This window comes from Argopecten irradians, chromosome 11 (assembly GCF_041381155.1).
Source record: "Argopecten irradians isolate NY chromosome 11, Ai_NY, whole genome shotgun sequence".
NCBI classification, from domain to species: Eukaryota; Metazoa; Mollusca; class Bivalvia; order Pectinida; family Pectinidae; genus Argopecten; species Argopecten irradians.
Window position 1 is genome coordinate 15,353,890 of NC_091144.1, and position 20,056 is coordinate 15,373,945.

Consider the following 20,056-nt stretch of genomic DNA (forward strand, 5'->3'; position numbering starts at 1 on the left):
GGACACGTGCAAGGCTTAGAGTAGTTATTGTTTGACAATGGAGAGGTACAATGTACTTCAGATCAGAAATCGTATATTGCAAACCATTTTATTTTTCGTGAGATAAAACATTTCGCGTGATATCTCGAAAGCGAATAAAAATGTTAGGCGAATAATTGTACATATGAATGCAGTACTGAAAAGTCCTTGGTCGCGAATTCTTGTTTCGCGAACACGCCAGTTAAACACATCGAAGACATGCAAAATGTAGCGGTTTGTAGTGGTATCTGCTTTCGATGTTTAGCTCCAATGTGTATTTGCTGATCACCGTGTATTATTTATGTTGGCACAAGTTTTGAGGACGGCCCAAAACATGTTTGTACATCAATGTACCTTGTAAACATATAATTAGCTTAGAAACCTCCATCCTCTTATTTATATATGGTTCTCTGTTCATGATGGTCAATACTGCTGATTAGGATATCTGGTATACTAGATAGTAAAGCGATGAAGATAAGGCCATATGCATATTAAAATCAAATTTCCCTGAATCATCTTACAAAATTAATCATTATGTAATAAAGCAGCTGTGTCCTACACATAATGTATCTGTCTGACTATTGTTATATATCTATCCATCAATTTTGATACATGGTCATATTTAACATTAATGATCGAGTGAAAACTAAAAACCTGTAGTTTGACGATCACTGACCCATGTAATTTGTTATTAATTTAACAAAATAACACTCGCCTTATACAGTTTCTGTTGTTGACTTGGGTCGAGGGCAACAGATGATTTGTTGGACCCGAAAGACGATCTTCGCGAGTTATTATTATTTACTTACTATACTATACTATTGAAAGTTTTTGTAAATTCAGTATTTGAATTCGCCAAAAGACATTCTTCGCGAACTTGATTTGATACTTAAATTAATAGCCACGAAAGACCATTGGTTTGCTGTAACCTTAGACGAAACTCTTACCGAGAAAGTGTTATGTATTTATATATAATCAAAATAACTGTAAAATATTTCTCCAACAAGCTATGGATTAGTCATTTCTAATTTCTATACCTGTACCAATCGTGTGGGCTGTATTAGGCTCATTAATTAGGCGTAGCTATCTCTAAAGCTACGGTAGGCATAGCACAACAACCAATGATGACGAAACATTGAGGGGATATCTCACACGATTAACGTTCCCTCTCGTGTGGGAATAGTTTGTTCTTTTCGAAATGCGTTTTTTGCCTAATCACAACAAACACCGAAGCCTCGGTTAAAGAGAATCCTATAAATTGACCTAGATTTACATAGAAATACATTATCTTAGGCACTGCCAGCGATATACGAACATAATTGATTAGAGAACGTACGCTTTATGTAGCGATATACTGTTACTAAACCGAAGCACTTTGCATCAATTCAAGCAGCTTTTTATCCGTTTTTATGTAATGACGAGCACATGTAGCCTGGTACGATATCGGCAACAGATGGAATTACGATGAAATCGTGTATATATACATACTGAATTAAGGTTTACGGCAGAAAATGTCTCGATGAAGCCGCAGCGCAATATCTCAAAGGACCTCCACGCAGATATTCGCGTTTCCTCTGGGTTTGTTCGGAGGCGAAAAGCAAAAAATGTAAACATCACAAGGGGTTTTGATAGCTGCTTTACAAATGGAGCGTTATTAATTTACTGCAATTTAAATAAACACTATGCATATTGTTAAACCATCTGTTGATAATAGAGATAAACTAAGGCAGAGCCCGTCTCTGTTCACTCATGCGGATGTATCAAAACACCAGGATTCCGAGGATTTCTGAGTCTATGGAGACGTGTGTACGTAACATTGCGCCTGACCCACAGCGCAGTTGCAGTGATTGAGATGTATTTTCTATCCTCTGGTTGATGTGTAGGGGATGGGAGAGTTCGATTGATGATTAATATGTACGCAGTGAGGTGAATTATACAGGTAATAGGGTACATCTAGTATATCTTCTGATTGATCATAACGTTTATATCTCAATGTACTGTATCTTCTTTAATGTGTGAGGAGCTTTCGCCAGCTATAGACGTCATAAGGAGGTGTCAATAATTCTCAATCTCTCAGAATATAATCCAAACATTTTATCACATTTATAATAACATGGGAGTTTCGAGATTGCAAAATGACTTGATTTTAGTACGATTAATACCACCTACCAGATGACGTCATAATTTTGAGAAATTATATTATATCACAAACGTACAAATGTCGGATTAATTCAATCTCTCAGATCTGTTCATTGCAGTTCCATGAATTGAATGAGGAGCGAATTGAACACGGTGAGAGATTGGGAGTAATCCTACTCAAAACACATCACTTCACTACCTGGGAACTGTCATATTGGGACTTTGTAGCTTAGAGTCGTTAATTTACGACTTACCTGTCGGTTTACAGGTGAAATGAGATATGAATGTGTGCGGTCAGTACTATATAAGGATATAGTGCCCTAGCTGTCCAAATGGTCAGTATGGGTGAATAGCGACCTAAATGTGTGGGGTCATAACTGTACAAGTGAAGAACCACTAAACTAATCATTTCACTTTACTCCGCGTCTGTCAGTTTACTGCCCATAAATGACACTCAACTACTCACCATCTGTATTGTAGGTACATTGACTGATACACCGGGCTGTTTCATATAAGCCGCATCGACATGCAAGCTTTTCACTATCACGTTCAAAATGTGTAAGATTACTTAGGTGAGAAAATTAAAACGAGAATCACCCCGCTTTCAGAAAATGAGAAGACGCCATTGAAAACTACTTTTTGAATAAAAATTAGCATATATGCGATTAATCATAGAATTTGGGGTAAAATAATTTGAAATAAGTGTGTTGTCCCGAAACCACTTTTTCACAGTTTTCATTCAGAACACATTTTTGCACAAATCATATATATATATAACACTAACTTATCACAGATGGAAACACCTTACTCATTCAGTTGGGTCGAACCCTCTAGTACTTTTAATTAATACCTGTGGTGGCAGTTTAAAGTCAGGTCGGTCCGAGATAAGTGAAGTCCATTGTGTAAACATTTATATATATATAATATAGATATAAAAAAAAACATGTGGACATTAATCACATCAGGCGGAGAGGTCAGTTAAAAAGACATGTACATATTCTTACACATAAATGTCATCTCTATCTGTATTCTATCTTTACGTGTGTCAGCACTAATATCTTTTCTACTTTTTTTGCCAAAATAATTGTCATGTTTTTATCACATCAATCAGTAACATGGTAACATTTCCCCTATTTTACTGATTCCATTAATTTAGATGGCCTATCCGACTAGTTCTCATGAATAAACATCTACTATTTAAGTTTTTTTATGACTTTGAATGCTATATCATGGTCGTCTTTTCCATTTAAAATTGCCGATAAATGTATATTCCTTAATATTTTGATATCAGTACTGAAATTTGCTTTGTAACTAAAATCATAAAAAGAGGAAATGTTGCAAATTAACAGTGTCCTTTGATAATGTGGATATAAAGCCTAGTGATATGTTACAGATCGCCGGTAAGTGACAGATATAGCCTGTAGATCGAAGAAGATGGATGACAGAGGGTTCGCAGCCTACTTATTATGCCAGTGCATATTGTGTATTCACAATTGTTTTGTTATCCCGCGTCTGGTCCATGCTTTAGATACTCTGTGGGTCTGTTCGGCATACTGTGGTCAGACCGTAGTCCCTAAGGAGACCATGACGATAGACCCGGCCGGCGTCAGGTGGTATCGACTGTTGCTGTATAACTTTGTAGTTGAACTCTTTCCAAGATGGAGATGGAATTACGGAGAAGACTCAAACTCTCTAAGGCTTCGTGCTACTTCAGGGCGGCCCATCAATCATATCATTGTTTATGTATGTGATATAAAAATACTTCCCAGACGGGTCCATAAATTTGATTCTTTCTACAAACATCACGGCATCGTATCATTTTTACCTCAATATATCACGACGTCTCTCGGACAAACATGTCTGCAGGTTTTTAATGTTGCGTCATACAAATACCATTTTATTACAATTGATCCTATCTGAAAAAGCGTGCATTAATGATGCAGTTTTATGGAGGTGTGTAGGAATATTGTGTAATAAACAGTAAAGCCTCTGTACAGAGGGACAACACCTGGTGAATGGTATTTAAATCTATTGAATAGAGAATGACATTGTTAACAAAATAGCTTGAGTGAGACAAAAATCAAAAAGGAAATGTCGTGATATAAGCATATGAAGAAATTTGTGTGATAGATTGATGAATGGTATAATCGATACTGGATAAAACAATTAATATGACTGTGCTACCTGTACTCCCAGAGGAGCATTAAACATGGGCGATAACTCAAGGACATGTGAGATGATAGTGGCCATGAAAGACAGTATTTTTGATTATTTATTCAAGAAACAACATTAAATAATGTAATTTCCAAATTTTGACATATTGAAAAATGTAAAAATATAGAGATGTATAGATGTATAATTTGCTCTCATTCATTATTTAAAATAAAACAAAGAATAATCTGAAAGTTTTTTCATACTTTATTTACTTTTGTCATTGCCAACTCTTCCATCTTAACGTCTCAATTTCACATGACATTGGTATAAACACAAAAATAAATTACAACTGTATATATATTTATATTTATGTAATAAAGTGTGATCCTCTCTCTCACTGGCAGTATAACAATGCTTTCTCACACCACCGTACCCCCTCTCTCTCCCATTCACACACTCCTGGTACACACAGCAGCCTAGGTGATTGCCCTTGATGACATCTCTGACATTTACCGCCATTTAGGTTTGCTGCTATCAATTACAAGTACTCAATTTCATATTTTCTATCTTTGTGAGCGGAATTTGTTGGGTGTGAGATCCTATCATGGAGACTTCATCTTAAATTGTTTTATTATCATATGAAATTCCCTTTGAAGTCTGCCATGATAATGGGAAAGTACTTGAAAAAGATGCGTTTCAAATACAGTATCATACGACACATCTTTAAACCGATAGGTACTAAATCTTCTAAACGAAATTGAAATTTATCTGTAAAAAATATGTTCTTTCAGTTGGATATGTAGTACTAGTTAAACATCTATTTCGATACTCCAGTCATTCCAACTGATCACATTAGGTAAACGTTTGGTTATCTAAATAAAGGAACTCATGGTTTGTCGCAACTGTATGACATGTTCATTTGTGTTGTAATAAAAAAAAAGCTAGGAAATAAGTCTATAACCCGAAGTTGATCATGTTCACGATGACAACATTGTGTATTTCAGCTTATATGTTTATATATGGAAATGCACATTTTGAAGACATTTGTAAAAAATATTTTTGCTTTAATGCAAATGCATTAATTGTATCTAGAAAGTCAGATACTTTTAAAATTTCTGCTTCAAACTGTCAAAATTTTGTATGTTTTCAATCTAAAACCACATTATGATAATCAACAGAAAACTATATGAAAGGTTGTGAAAAGTCCATGTACTTTGTTCGTTAGGTGTCACTGAGATTGACAGGCTTTGAAAGTGAGAAGTTGACATTTCAATACAATTATATCCTGTGTTATCACTGGGCCAGTTTAGCCATAGTCACGAGGACAGGTTTGATCGATAAAGTTAATTTTTATGGAGAAAACCCGACACGCTATGGCTCTCGGATAACTTGCCACCTACGGCTTACCCAGGGGATTTGTGTTAAATAGGCTTTATAAGTATCATGCGAAGTATTGATGGATGAGCAAATCCAACTCATAACTTAGTTTTGCTTCTGTAAGCCATAAACACCTAGCCGAGGTTTGTTACCAGCTTAGCATGATTGAATATACACACATTAGTACAAAGTAGGTAGGGACGTAGATATTTTCCACCATAAATATACCATTGATTGAACGAGGAATGTAACCTCTAACGTAAATACACATGGATGCACTTCTCAAACACGACAAATGTTGGAGAACATTCACGCTTCGATGGTTTATGTGTTTATTAAAATACGAATACACGACGCGAAATTCAATTTTTGTCCTATTATCTTGATATTAAAATGTGCAAAAAGCAAAAAGTATTGGTTACTTCCGAATATTAAATCAGTTCTCGAAGTCGATGTATTAACCATCATAAAATAATTATAGATGCAAATTAAAACCTGGACTGTATCACGGCTTGTGAATCAATAATGCACCTCTCCTGTATCTTGAGGGTATGCTTTACTAGTGCTAGATTGCATCGGAAATAATGGGAATGAAATTGATTGCATAAAAGATAAAACAAAATATGGAGTGTCGGTTTTATCCACATTTAAAAGTGTGTCATACTAATAATGATCTATTTTTCATCCCTAAAACCTTATACATCTGCAGCTGTTTCGCCTGTTATCAATTCCTGAGTTTGAAAAGTAATAAAAGTTAATGTAGTTATTAATTATTTAATTAAAACTTATAAGATTTTTATGGAGAAAAACAATTTTAAATAAAATTTTAATTTTCCCGAAAGAGGTAATGGATTTCATTGTGATAAATAACATTGAAATATTAAAATCGATTTTATGATAAGATTTGTTCTTAATTTCATACAGACTTTGTCGATTCAAGGTATTGTAAACGTCATTTTATCCAATTTTAATGTTACTATCTAGATGCTGGACCATAATAAATATATTACATGTAGCGCCACAGAAAGAGATAAAATACTGCATAAAAAACATACAAATATCTCTTATATAAACATGTTAATAATGTATGATATAATCTTATGATTAAAGATAAAACTACACATTATCATATTCTATTTTTGTTAAATCCTGAACCGCTGGAAACTACTCAGAAATGTAAATATTTAGGAAGAACTTGTCAGAGATAGTGACCACAATCCAAAGCTGTGGATTAACAATAGCAATACCCATCGCCTCGCATATCCATTAACTTTCTACGTCGAAACATCCCCGTCGAAAACTGTCAGATTTTACTTTTATCATTTGAAACAGGAATAAGGGATGATGTAAGCGATTTTCACGGTATTCTTTGACAGTTTGTAGCTACTTATGATAACCATCGGACCAGTATTGTGGAGCATGTGCCACAAACACAGGCGCCATTTTTTGTGATTATTGTATCTACCATTCCCATCTTGATCACAGATAATTCTATAATAACTATGACTATCGCCTGATACAGTGTAAGATGGTTTCCTTGGTAATCAGGTGAATCTAGTGTCCGGTACCCGCGGCATATTGATATAAGATTGACATACGGACGGTATACCATCATGTGTATACGACATCATTCGCACTGAGGCGATCAAGATGTCTGAAGAAGCCATTTCCGGTAATTCATTATCTGTCATTAATAATTAGCGAATTGACGGGTTTATACTCCGGACATTAACCTCTTATGATGTTATCATATCAAATCTGATTACTTAAATACACTACCTAATATTCACTTTTGTAGCAGACAATATCAGTGTTATAATCATATTGAAGTAGGTACATTCCTAAATGCGGATCTAAAGTTGTTGGTAGAAATGACATGACATAGACTGTAAAATAATTTTCCATTGCATTATCAGATCGAGAGTTTTCTTCTATTAAGACCCTGCAGTATTATCCCACTAAAATGCCCGTCAGTGAAGAATAAATCCACAGATGACCATAGAATCACTAAGTTGCATGTAAGTTTTATTATATCACAGACCCGTCCGTACTATCCCAATAACAAAACTAGGAACAGTAGCCATTTTATATGAAGTAGCCGCCATGAATAAGAAATCAGCTGATTGATATAAAATGACGCGCGGTAGATGTTGGTAAGTGGATTAAACAACCGACCGGGACGTTATATCTCGTGTTAATTAAACATCAGTATGTTTACCTCACGTTCTAATACCGCCGACTATTTATACGATCACACGTTTACAGTCAATATGGTGTTTTTCAGTGTTAAATACCACGGCTTTAGGTCCGGGGTTACAAGTATAATGTACAAACATCACAGGCCCGTAAAACCACCTGTGAGTAGTACTAACTATTGAGATAAACAAACTTCCACCTCAGTATACTGTGTATCCTTCTAGCGGATTGCCATTGTCAAAATACATTAGCATTTTATAACTTGATGGTTACAAAATAAAAAAAAGAAATACCAGGTATATTAACAAATAACATGGAAATACCAGATAAGCATTGAAATACCGGTGAATATGCGATTTTGCTGATGTCTTTTTTTTTTATAAAATCGTAATGTATTCAAACCGAAATTGCACGGCTTTGAGGCCATTATTGTTTACTATCAGTTTGAAAATAAATATTCATGAAACATTTTCTTTTCTTAATGTGTCTTTACATTCTTATGGTACTGTGCCAGTTGTGATACAAATGAAAATAGTTAACATAAGAATACAATGTTATTCACCTAAATGGTACAACTTTACACGGAGTAGAACAGCAGATGTAAGGGAAATGAACGGAGCATTTTTTGAGTGGCATTAACGACAGCTTGAAAATTACACACTTATGTTAAATGTATATAGTTACATCTGCGAGTTAGCAGAAGGCAAACATAACACCAAGTACTGAATAAATAAGTCAGAATTATGCATTTAAATGTTCAGCCTGTTAGGTCGTATTGTGTTTCGTCTCAGACAGAAGTATAAAGTTTCAGGTAAGCAATTTTGCTACAAATTGCAACAGGTACGTTTCATAAAGTATGGTATTTACATCAGAAGAGTAAATGACATTCACTAAATTCACACCTACTTAGCGCGGACACTGATAATTTGGTTTACACCGCTACAGGTGAGCGAATAAGACTTAAATAGCCTGTGGATACTTGACAAGGTCAAAATGTCGAGGAACGCTAGTTTTCTCGCAGGGTTAAATATGTAGATGTAATATCATACAGTTTTAAGTGTCAACGTTGAGTCGCTTGACAAATCAAAAATCGTCGCTGGAGGGTGACAATATCAAGGGTACTTAGAGCTTGTAAGATGTGAGAATTCGAGGACAGGAGGCAGATGGTGGACTATTATAGAATCAGCAGGGCATGAAAATGGAGATAAGAAGACATCTTTGATCCTATCTCAAATATGTAACATCTCCATATATATGGTTTCAAGTGGTCGACAATAGGCAGAGACACTAGACATAAACAAACTACGTTATTAATATATGTCTCTTAGGAATACTCATCCATGGGTGGCTTGGCGTTTAAACTGTTATATATATAGTATATCATAGTTAATGCTAATTCATAATATCATTTCAAATAATTTTTCATAATTAATAGAAATTACATCTCAGAGTGACGGATGTTTAAAGTAATATGTAGGATATTATATGGAAGATCTATACATTTCTTATTAAATTATAAATAATCCATGAAAATATATGAAATATCAGAGAGCATTATCTTGTTATCTTTAAAATAATTTTGCGCCAAAGTAATACTTACAAGTAACCGAAAACTGAAAGAGGATATATTGTTAAACAATTTCAGAGATTACATAGAAAATTAATCATTCAGAATAAATTTTGAATGTGATTGTATATATCATTAAAATTCAACATTTTGTTTTACCTAAAACGTTTCATTTCAAATTCATGAATCCAATAAAAATGAGAGACTTACATTGAAATACGTAATAATAAAGTATTATTCTGAATGTGTCTTCTTCAGCTCTAAATTACCAAATAAAACACTTTCTTACATTTTAGAATTTGTCACGGCAGCCATTTTTTGTTCAGATTCTGGTGTAAATAACCGAGGTTTGAGAACATTTTGAAATATGTCGCAGCTGCAAAAAAGAACATCCATCATACACACGATATAAATGTCTCCACTGACCACTTATATGTCACACTGTCAACATCTCACAGAAATTGACCTTTGACACGGTCCCTGACATTTGACTAGAGACCCTTATACACTATGACAAATAATGGAAGAGACATATGTCCACAAAGATAAACATCCAGTACCATTTGTGGACATTCTGTAATCACAATGTGAACACGGAGTTTTAGTCCCACACTATCCACAAATCACGATGATAAGATAAGAATATCCATTTTGTATTTCTTCGTTTTTTTCCAATTCCAGAAAACAACAGAAATATTCTACCATTCTTAAACGTCTCAGTGACAATATAGTCTTTACATTATTTAACGAAGTTGAACACACATAAGACTTCCATGTTGTTTTTCATCCTCTCGCTGATATTCCTTTTCTAGTAGCACATATAACGTCGTTTAAAACGAAAAAATACACAAAGAAAGCTGTACAATATCCTGGTAAATACGGAATATGATCCCTCTAAATCACTAGACGATCTCTGGAAATGTATGAATGAATGTAAATAATGAAGTTTAGAAGAGAAAATATGCACATAAATGATTTTGTTTACATCTTTGATAGCAGTCTCACATTCAACTCTTTTATTAGAGATTACCGTTCCTCTTACAATGTCGAGAGTTTTCCTCACAGTTTCTGAAAAATATCACACTTGTCAGAAACAATTTTGATTTTCAATAATCATACTGTGCAGTGATTGTTTTGTAGCATTTTCACGTTCTCGTTCCGCACGTCCGTCACAAGGTGTTTGTTGTTTGCTCGCGATTCGTTTACGCCGTTTTGGTCTCTGTAGAAAAATCTCTCTTGATGACGATGAAATAAATGAAAGATGACGATGCAAGCCAACAAAGTCAAGAGAAATGTTCCGACGACTGCACCGACGATATCCAGGATTGAAAACACAACTTCCGTTTCCGGTTCGTTCGAGGATACTTGACTTATCCCGGATGATTGTCCCGCATTGATCACTATCTGTTCCTTGTTTTTCGTAATCCCTTTGGTAGCGTTTGGTTCGAGTCGGGACTGATGTGTTTGTTTATGATGCGGTGTGTGTATTTCCGGGGTAGGTTTTGGATCTATGATCCCAGGATCTTGTACAAACTCCTCCGAATATGATGGTGGCCAACGGACGCTCAATGTAAATGTTACGTTACCAGCTGGGTTTTTAGCTATACACTGATATTTGACATTTTCTTCCGACGTCGGATCAGACAAGTACAACACCCCTTCGTTTTCATCAGGAGTTTCGTCAATGTCCTTGTTGTTTTTGATTTCTTTAGGAAGGTAAACCTCCTGTGTTTTATCCGGTTTTACCCAGATTATGGTAGGGACAGGATCACCACTGGCTAGACAGGTCAGCTTACCCAAGGATTCAACAAAAATAACGTCCACTGTTTTAAACACTGGTAATTGGCACCTGAAATCTTGTTCTATGAGGGTGTTTAGACTCCTACCTCTAAGTCTGGGTGGTGTGAGACAAGAAGGTGGATCAACCCCCGCGAACATTGTATCATGTGATACATAGAAATTGTATAACCACTTTATTTCACAGTTACAGTGTAAAGGGTTGTTTCCCAACCGCACATAACTCAAAGTGTTAAATAAAGTTTTCCATTCCTTTTTAAAATATTCAAGTTTATTTCCATCGAGCCATAAAGATTTTAAAGTACCGTTCAATGGTTTGATGTGGTCTATTGTGATGTCTGCTATGGCACAGTTGTGTATGTACAGTCCCATCGCCTCCAGTCCCCGGAAAGCATTGGTAGCCAGTACCATTCCAGGGTTGTCGTTCAGGAATAAATGGTCCAAATGAAGACCCTGGAATGTATTATCGTATATTATCTTCAGTCGATTTTTACTGATGTCGAGCCATTTTAGTCTTTTTAAGTCTAGGAAAGTGTCCACTTCTATGTATTCTATCCCACATTCTATCAGAAACAGTTGTTCCAGTGATGTTAAGTACGTAAAATTACTCCTGCTCAGATTTGGATTCTGAAAGTTGTTCTCATTCAGATATAGGTGTGTAGTTTCGTTAGATATTCCACTAGGGATGAAAGGAAGATTTTTCCGTGAACAATGAACATATCGAGACACGGCTGGACAGAAACAAACTCCCGGACATCCAAAAGTCGCAACTACATTGACAAATCCAAAAAGGAGCAACGTCCATTTAGTTCCTGGGCGAAAGGCAAGCCAGCGCTTCACCCTGTTTTCATCAACCATGATGGCTCCTGAGTATACCCTGTATCATGTCCACGAAGTCGTGTCCACGAAAAGTTAGTGGGGATTGGATACATCCTTCATCACACTACAGTACGACACCTTCCACGCTCTGCCGCTGTAAACATAAGAATGAAGCATTCACAGCCGTGTGTGTGTGTACTATCGCTAGCCAGCACCGCCCCCTGTCGGCGTTGTGTGCAATGAGCCGTCGCACCGTGAGGAACTCTACACGCTAGTGTGTACTAATGGCTATACGGAATGAGAGGTATCCTCTCATACCTAGATATGCTTATGTCACTCACCACTGTCAGATATACTCCCAATACAGGGGTAGACTCTAGGTAAACCTGATATAAAGTCTAACCAAATCTATTGTATTACTGTTTGTTTTACCAGTTAGATAGACGTGGACGCTACGCCCCTCTCATCAGTCGGCTCCCATTATTATACCACTTTCATAAGTGTCTTTTAGTGTAGCGTAACAGCTGCAGAAGTGTGCATAGTCCATATACTTGTCTTGTCCCATAACACTAGGTGGAGAAAACATGCTTTCATTTTTCCTAATCTTCAATCAGTCAGATTATTGTGATGATGATGGAGCCCTGTTTTCCTCTTGTAATAATCCCTTTATATTGTACAGATTACGTAACATGCAAGTTATCGGTATCAGCTCCGAAGCATAAATAATACCATGATTCATTCTTGTTTTTATTATGAATTGATATCTTCTTTTGATAACGTATCGCAACTCAACTACTCCTACACAAATTATGTATTTTTGGTCTAAAATTTACAAAATGTCTCTGTATATGATTAATTTATGTTTTATTTCTGCGTCTAATTTAATTTCAACGTTGATGAATGTGTCTCTCTCAATATTTTATGTGCTAAGACCGTGTTTTCTCTGTATCTTAGGTAGACTTTATAGACAGATTTGACTTATACGATTCCTTTATTTTCATTTGAAGCATTTCACTTATCGCGTGTAAATAGTCGTTGCATTAGACATAGGATGAATCAAGTATCTATTTTACTGTAAGTCCAAGATTACTCATCATCATAGCCATGTCATGACACCACGTGGTATCATAGACCCTTTGAAACATCAATTAGATTGGTTTTATAATTGATGAGGTCATGGATTCAGCTACTATGTAAATAAAGTCCGAACTGACACCGCCTCTTTGTTTTCATCCAATAACGATTTACTATATGTTAGATATGTGTCTTGTGATAATATAGTTTTAATAGATCAATACAAAAGTTCCCTGTCTGTCGTAGTCATCATACAGGTCTATACAAACACCTGCCTATTAATGTCATATACATGTAATTACATATCGCGACAGTAGACAATGGTGTAGCAGACTACAAAGTGAACGGATCAATAGTTTAACACATATCAGCACATACTTAAACACATGTGTTACGTATATTATGTAAATGTCTATGTAGTAATGATTTTAATTACGATAACATACCAATGGCTATTTCCAATTTTCTAAAAATAACAATGATTAACAGTTTTGAAATGTAGGGTAATGGTTTAAAATTCCCGAAGTCAATAATTATGCGGTATGATGCCATATAAGCCTGATCTATCATTCATAATGTTCGTAAATAATTCATCTATAAGTCAAAGCTTCTTATAGAAAGAGATCCGGTTTCCATGGAGACCTATGACACATCGTAGCTATGGAAATACGCGCATTTTACAGTAATGCGAGACAAAATTTACCATCAATATTAAATTGATCTGTGACACGTTTGAAAGCCTTGTGTACATATTTCTAGCATCAAACGTCTATTTTAGCTTTATATTTACTAAGCATACATTTGATAAGAAAGAACGCCAAGACTAAAATATATAGCTCCACACGAAACAAAACCTCAACACATATTATATTGCCCCTACAATGTTTACTCGCGATTATTTTTCAAACGTTTTCATCAAGTAACATCTACTTTCTGTTGTAGAGTAAGGATACAGTGATGTACTCAAATATATTTATTTACAATCGTCTATCTGATGTTCCCTCATGAAAAGTTCTACTGTTGCTCTATTACCATAATCGTATGTTAAGCATTCCTTTGCTATTTTAGTCAAAGGGATATTTTCCTTTGTGGTACTTCCTGCCAAATTATTATGTAGCATAGTGCAAATCATTGTCTATACAGCATACATCTGACTTCATATTTAGCTTTTGTTGAGATACATTTGCGCGAATGATAAGGATTTTTTTCGGGACGCAATTAATTATTTCAATTTTTTTTATCTTGAATAAAAATTAGAATCTCGTACCTTTCAATGGTGGTAATGGTGTAAAGTAAGTAACTTTTGTAACTGAAGAAAAATGCTAATTCTTCTGCTCCTGTTATTCATACCATTCATCGGTGTTGGATCATCTTTAAGAAAAGATGTATTAAATGAGTTTTATTTATGAAAGTACATCAGAAATTGTTTTTTTAACTCTCCAAAACAGACTATTAAATTACATAGTTGTAGCTCCATAATTTAAGATAGCAATTTCCTAGTTATCGCATCAAAGACATGGAAGTGCTGTGTCTTTTTCTAATAAATACAATTGAAATTGTTTTCCAAAGATAAAAACGACACGGAAGTGCAATTCACTGTGTTTTACAGTCTACCACAATTGAAATGTATACCATGCCTCAAGGTTTCACCATCATTAGTTCTCTAAACTCTCATGAGTCAAATGGAGGAAATGTTGATGAAGTGACATACACTTTCGTGAAGTAAGGAAACGATTTAACAGATACGTCTTCACAATTCAATAAACTTTACTTATTCGTTTCTTTACATCATTATCTTGTCTTTAATCACAATCCGCTTTGTATACGGCGTCCTTCATGGAATGCGTCAGTGGCAAGTGTATATGGATTAGTACCGCAGAGGTAAATAATAAAGCAGAAATAGACACGAGAAAGCAAGATCCTCATTTGTTTTTAAAACACTTGATTTATAAAAAGGGCTACAAATAGCTCATGATAATGAATGGAATGCGAAAGGAAGGAACGGAAAGCAAAAACATAACCCTTTAATTTTGACCCACATGACCAACAACATAAATGGAAACTTTTATAGCTCATGAAAACGAATGGAAAGCGAAAGGAAAGGAAAATTGAAAAACCTTAAGTTTTGACCCACAACAAAAATAAAGAATTTGAATTCACAGAATTGGTTTATTCCTATTGGTATATGGGCATGATGTATGCGTTTTGGCATGGAAGTTTGCATCCTGTCCTAATTTGTCTTTATCGTGCATGCCATTCATATGGTATTCAGAGCAGAACGCCTTACAGATTCTATCTTCATCAGCGTGACGGTATTGTACAGCCAGTGAACCGTGACCTTTGATGATAGTAATGGGCACATAGACCAGATATGTTAGAATTCAATACCTTTTAACAGTTGTTGTCTTTGTCTGGGCTTTTAACAGACACACATGTTCTTTGGAAATAATAACAATACAACAGAAATCATCGACAATCCACTAGCTGCTGCATTCGGGAAAATTGGATCAAAACACAACAAAAGATTATAGATAGCCAGCAGACGCGCTAAAGAAATTGGGATTGATACAAGACAACAGGATTTGAGACAATCTGCAAATACCAGATCCATACAAACAAAGACTGTATAAAATAGTATAGTTTAATGAGGATTTATGAACAGCTCAGTTGCAGATATGTTTGATTTCTCAATATAATCCGAGCTGCTCCGCGATGTCTGTTCGCCATTATTGGCGGGGACAGGGGGTTAATAGTGGGTCGTCTTCCCAACCATCAGTTACTGTCATGCTAAATACATGTGTTCCGCTGATAGAGCATGCACCACACGTGCAACTGCGCGTGAGAAAAGAAAATGGAAATCCATTTATTGAGATAACTATTTATTCATGCACTTGCGTTCATCTTATTTTTAAATTATTATTCGCTTTGATATTAAATATCATCTATTGTAATATTGGTTCTGATGAAGGGATAAAGAGATATTTTTTTCCAGTAGTGTAGTGTAGTTTGTGAATACGAATTGAACGATAAATGATTGTTCAGGAGAGTAAGTGAAGTTCGTTGTATGTGACTTTGTTCATAATAGATGATCAAAACATGATTCTGTCAATACATAGACATGTGGGGTTTGAGTTGTTGATGTCATCAGGTAGCGTAATGAATTTATTATCATACAATAGTCTATATCATAACTATCAACCAATCAGGGCTTTTTTGTCTTTTTATTATTGTTTATTTATTTATTTATTTATTTTGATCTGCGGCCTTTCAGTAATTGTCTTGCTTACCTCAATGTTTTGGGAAACTATGGGTGGTCTATGTCATTTCTGTATCATATAATCCGGGACTCTTGTTATATTTATAGCGCAACCTCACTGAACAATGCTACTTAGTATCACCGTGAAAGACACTGGAAACACAATGGAAATAAATGATGAACCAGTCGCGGATGTTTATATCTAACTTTGGTATGTCAGTATGCCTTTTAAGTTTTAAAATGGCGCTTTTTGCTCCAGTACAGCTCGGATTCTAGGGTTCATTCCCCTATTGGCATTATTTTTTGGGGATTTATGTCACTGTTTACTTGTATGTCAGTCACCGTGTTTTGTCTATTAGCGATTATAAAACAAAGAATATGTAACCATTCATAGCAATTTAACAAAAGGCAAACCTAATCCCGTTTAATGGTAATTTCTCCTGAGTATAAAATATACAGGAACCATTACCCTAATATAACGTCTTATTGTATTGATACCTACGAATTAGTAAGAAAACTATTCCCTATCCCTACCAAGCCCTGAATGGCAATGTTCTCTCTTCTGTTATCGACTATTTACAATACTAACTGTCCCATAGAGATCCGTTCATCACGATTACCCAATCTCCAGAGGATGCATTGAAACAATACAAGTGCACAGTTCTCCTCTATGAAATTACCTCCAATACGGCAGTACGTCTCCCAACGGATTCACAACAGGATTTAATCAGACATTGTGTATCAGGAACACGCCCTCCAGTTTCTCGTGTTCTAGCTAAGAATGCTTAATGTTGTGTTGTTACCAACATTGCGTGTTACATAAGGTTTCCTCAGAAAACTGTCAGTTTACGTAATCAGCTCCAGGTTCGACTAAATTTCAATAAAATACAAAAACTTTGTATTATTTCCATGGCCTGTCAACCCCGGTAGAGACTCTATTGAATTAGGAACATGCATAGAAACCGTATATGTTGCAGTAACTTGTTTACGTGAACACGAGTATCCACTAGTTGAATTGCCATTTTACAAACAGATTGATATTTCCTATTTTCAAGGCACAACGAGCGAAAACGTAATATTAAAATTCTACAAAGTCTGGATTATCCGTAAGAATAAAATCTCTAATTCAAAGTCGAATCCGCAGTATTGTAAAGTGAAGGTGAGAAATTCGTCATATTACAGAAAACACCTGTGGATCTATAGGTACTATAAGTACCACCAAAGGTGCCGCGCGTCCAGATAAAAACGACTCAGACAATATTGTTAGCTTCATTGTATATAACGTAAATTAGAAGTATACTAACCAGCCATGGACAGAGTGAGGTCGGGAAGTTAATCTGTTTAAGACGTTACCACACGCGAGAATAATGAACTCCTCTATATGTGTAAGTAAAGGGTACTTAAGTCTGACCGTTCTAAATATTTATGGTCAAATCTAATCGAAAGTTTAATCCCATTGACGGACTTGAAATAGACTGTGGGTAAGCAAGGTCGATCGTCGGTATGTTTTGATTTGGTTCAGACAATGAGTAATATGCACATAGCATAAGACTTACAATGAATTAATATGTAAAATAGACATAGAGATTAAATGGGATTCTGGTATGGTCAACTTATATGTACATGTAGAAATGTGCACATAAAATAGTTTGTCCGTTAATTTCATTTGTCGTGTTTATTTTCATAATGATTTTATCATGTATTTGTTTTTAAGATATGTATCGTAAAAGCGAAAAAATGCAACATTCAACCATTTTTATATATGTTTAATATTTTTGAAGCAACAGTAACGTGCACAAAATTCGAAAACAAAAAAATGTTACCAAGTTCATAAGGAGGAATATATTATTTTCCTGCTTGATATTTACTTTCATGGAAGTTTTGCTATTGTTATATGGCATTTTTCTCAGGTACTTTTGCCAACAGGTCCTGTCTTTTAATCACGTCTATCAGTGAGAACCTGATTTGGCCGGACGGTGGACACTTGAGTCTAAGTTATGAGACGTCCCGGAGCTGTGTGCTTGTTGTGACGGGGTAATTGTGTCCTATGATGTGTCAAAGTAAAGTGTTGATGGTCAGTGCTTTGTGTTATAATGAGCTGACCATTGAGATGTCCACACCTGCCGGACCCTCCTCTGTACGTGATACACTGACCGCGGATTGTTGATATCTTTGTTAACTCCTGAGACACCCTTGGTGACACCAGATACACGGTATCAGCTATAATGGTCAGACATGCCAGGACTGACACTGACCTAAAGTAGTGTATTTATACCAGATCAGATGCTGAACCTAGCAATCTCAAGCAGCATATTTACGTATCTAACTTAGTTTTAATTTCACATATTAGGTTGGACCGAAGTATGAGAAAACGAGACCAAATATACAAATATATGAACCAATCTGCGGAACTGAATATTTAGATGTCTTAGAAATCCAACAATTCCTATGTTTGAAATTTCACTAGTATGCGTTATAGATTTTTGTGCAAATATTTGTTTATATTTGTTTTAGTTTTTCAACTCCAATCATTATTAGATGGATAGTTTATTATTTAAGTATATATGCCCAATATTTGCACCCATGATAGAAACTATTACAAATTCAAAGAGATATACAAACACACGGGAAATCTCGGGTGTTATTCTGGTGAACGTATTGACCCGACAGTAACAGTATGTTACGTTTTGACTTACTTGACTCTATGTTATAACATTGACTTAAAGCCTGATTGGCTTAGGAAGGAACACTTAGACATGAACGCCACTTGATCTCTCTAATCACAGTGTTTATGATCTACTTCACTCAATAAAACGTGCACAAGTACTAATGACCTTGGATTGCGAACAATTCTCGTCCTTTGATCTTACAGTTCTAAATGTTTGAATAGGCTATATGATAAGTCTGTATTGATTAGGTTGGACGTCGGTCTATTTACAGGAGTTGTAATGGTACAAATATACAAGCAGAATTGATTTGATCTTTCTGTTTATAATGAAAATCAATTTAACAAGGTCTCGAGGGATTATAACTTTACCTCAAATGTATTAACAAATAAAATGACATAATATTTGATTTCAAGTACTTATTTTAGCATTTTCTAAAATCGTTCAAATATTTGATCAAACCCTGTAGAGAAGACTGACTGACGCTAACTGTTTTGTTCATTCATTTGTATTTCCTGAGGTAATAAATCAAATAGAATTATCATAATTAGTCATCATGCTGTTTTGTTACCATCAATTCTTAATTCAATGTTTGGTTTGGCGGGTTTAACGTATTAACAACCAGATCATACCAGGTGCCCCTTATTAGATTCAAATTTTGGAGGATTTCTGGCAATATGTCAGGATTTCTAAAACATTCCGCAACCGCGACCCCAAAATCAAATAATTAATTTAAGGCATTACAAGTATGCAAAAGTAACTTTTTTTCAAACGAAAGCCTACAATAAGTACGTGAATTAATCAAATGAAAATACATCAAACATAATCAGCTTTATATGATCAATTTTACGGAATCAGTCGTAACAAAGCTCTAAAGTACAAAGGTAGCTTTAAAGCACCCCTCTTTAAGCAATAAGTGGTAATTGGTCCCTGTTACATGCTTGTACCCTGTTAAAACTTTTGTCTTTAATTGGCTGCTAAATACAAGATTCA

General features: G+C 35.2%; 1 protein-coding gene across 1 annotated transcript; it reads right to left on the minus strand.

Moving 5' to 3' along the window:
* Positions 1 to 3,554: 3,554 nt before the first annotated feature.
* Positions 3,555 to 12,329, minus strand: LOC138334838 (leucine-rich repeat and fibronectin type-III domain-containing protein 2-like). The gene has a single exon (XM_069283604.1). The coding sequence runs from the start codon at positions 12,104 to 12,106 to the stop codon at positions 10,565 to 10,567; it is 1,542 nt and encodes a 513-aa protein (XP_069139705.1). The 5' UTR covers positions 12,107 to 12,329; the 3' UTR covers positions 3,555 to 10,564.
* Between the last annotated feature and the right edge of the window lie 7,727 nt (positions 12,330 to 20,056).

What these genes read in the sequence shown, in the direction of transcription:
- LOC138334838 (XM_069283604.1), bottom strand. Translation starts at nt 12,106, where the DNA reads ATGGTTGATGAAAACAGGGTGAAGCGCTGGCTTGCCTTTCGCCCAGGA.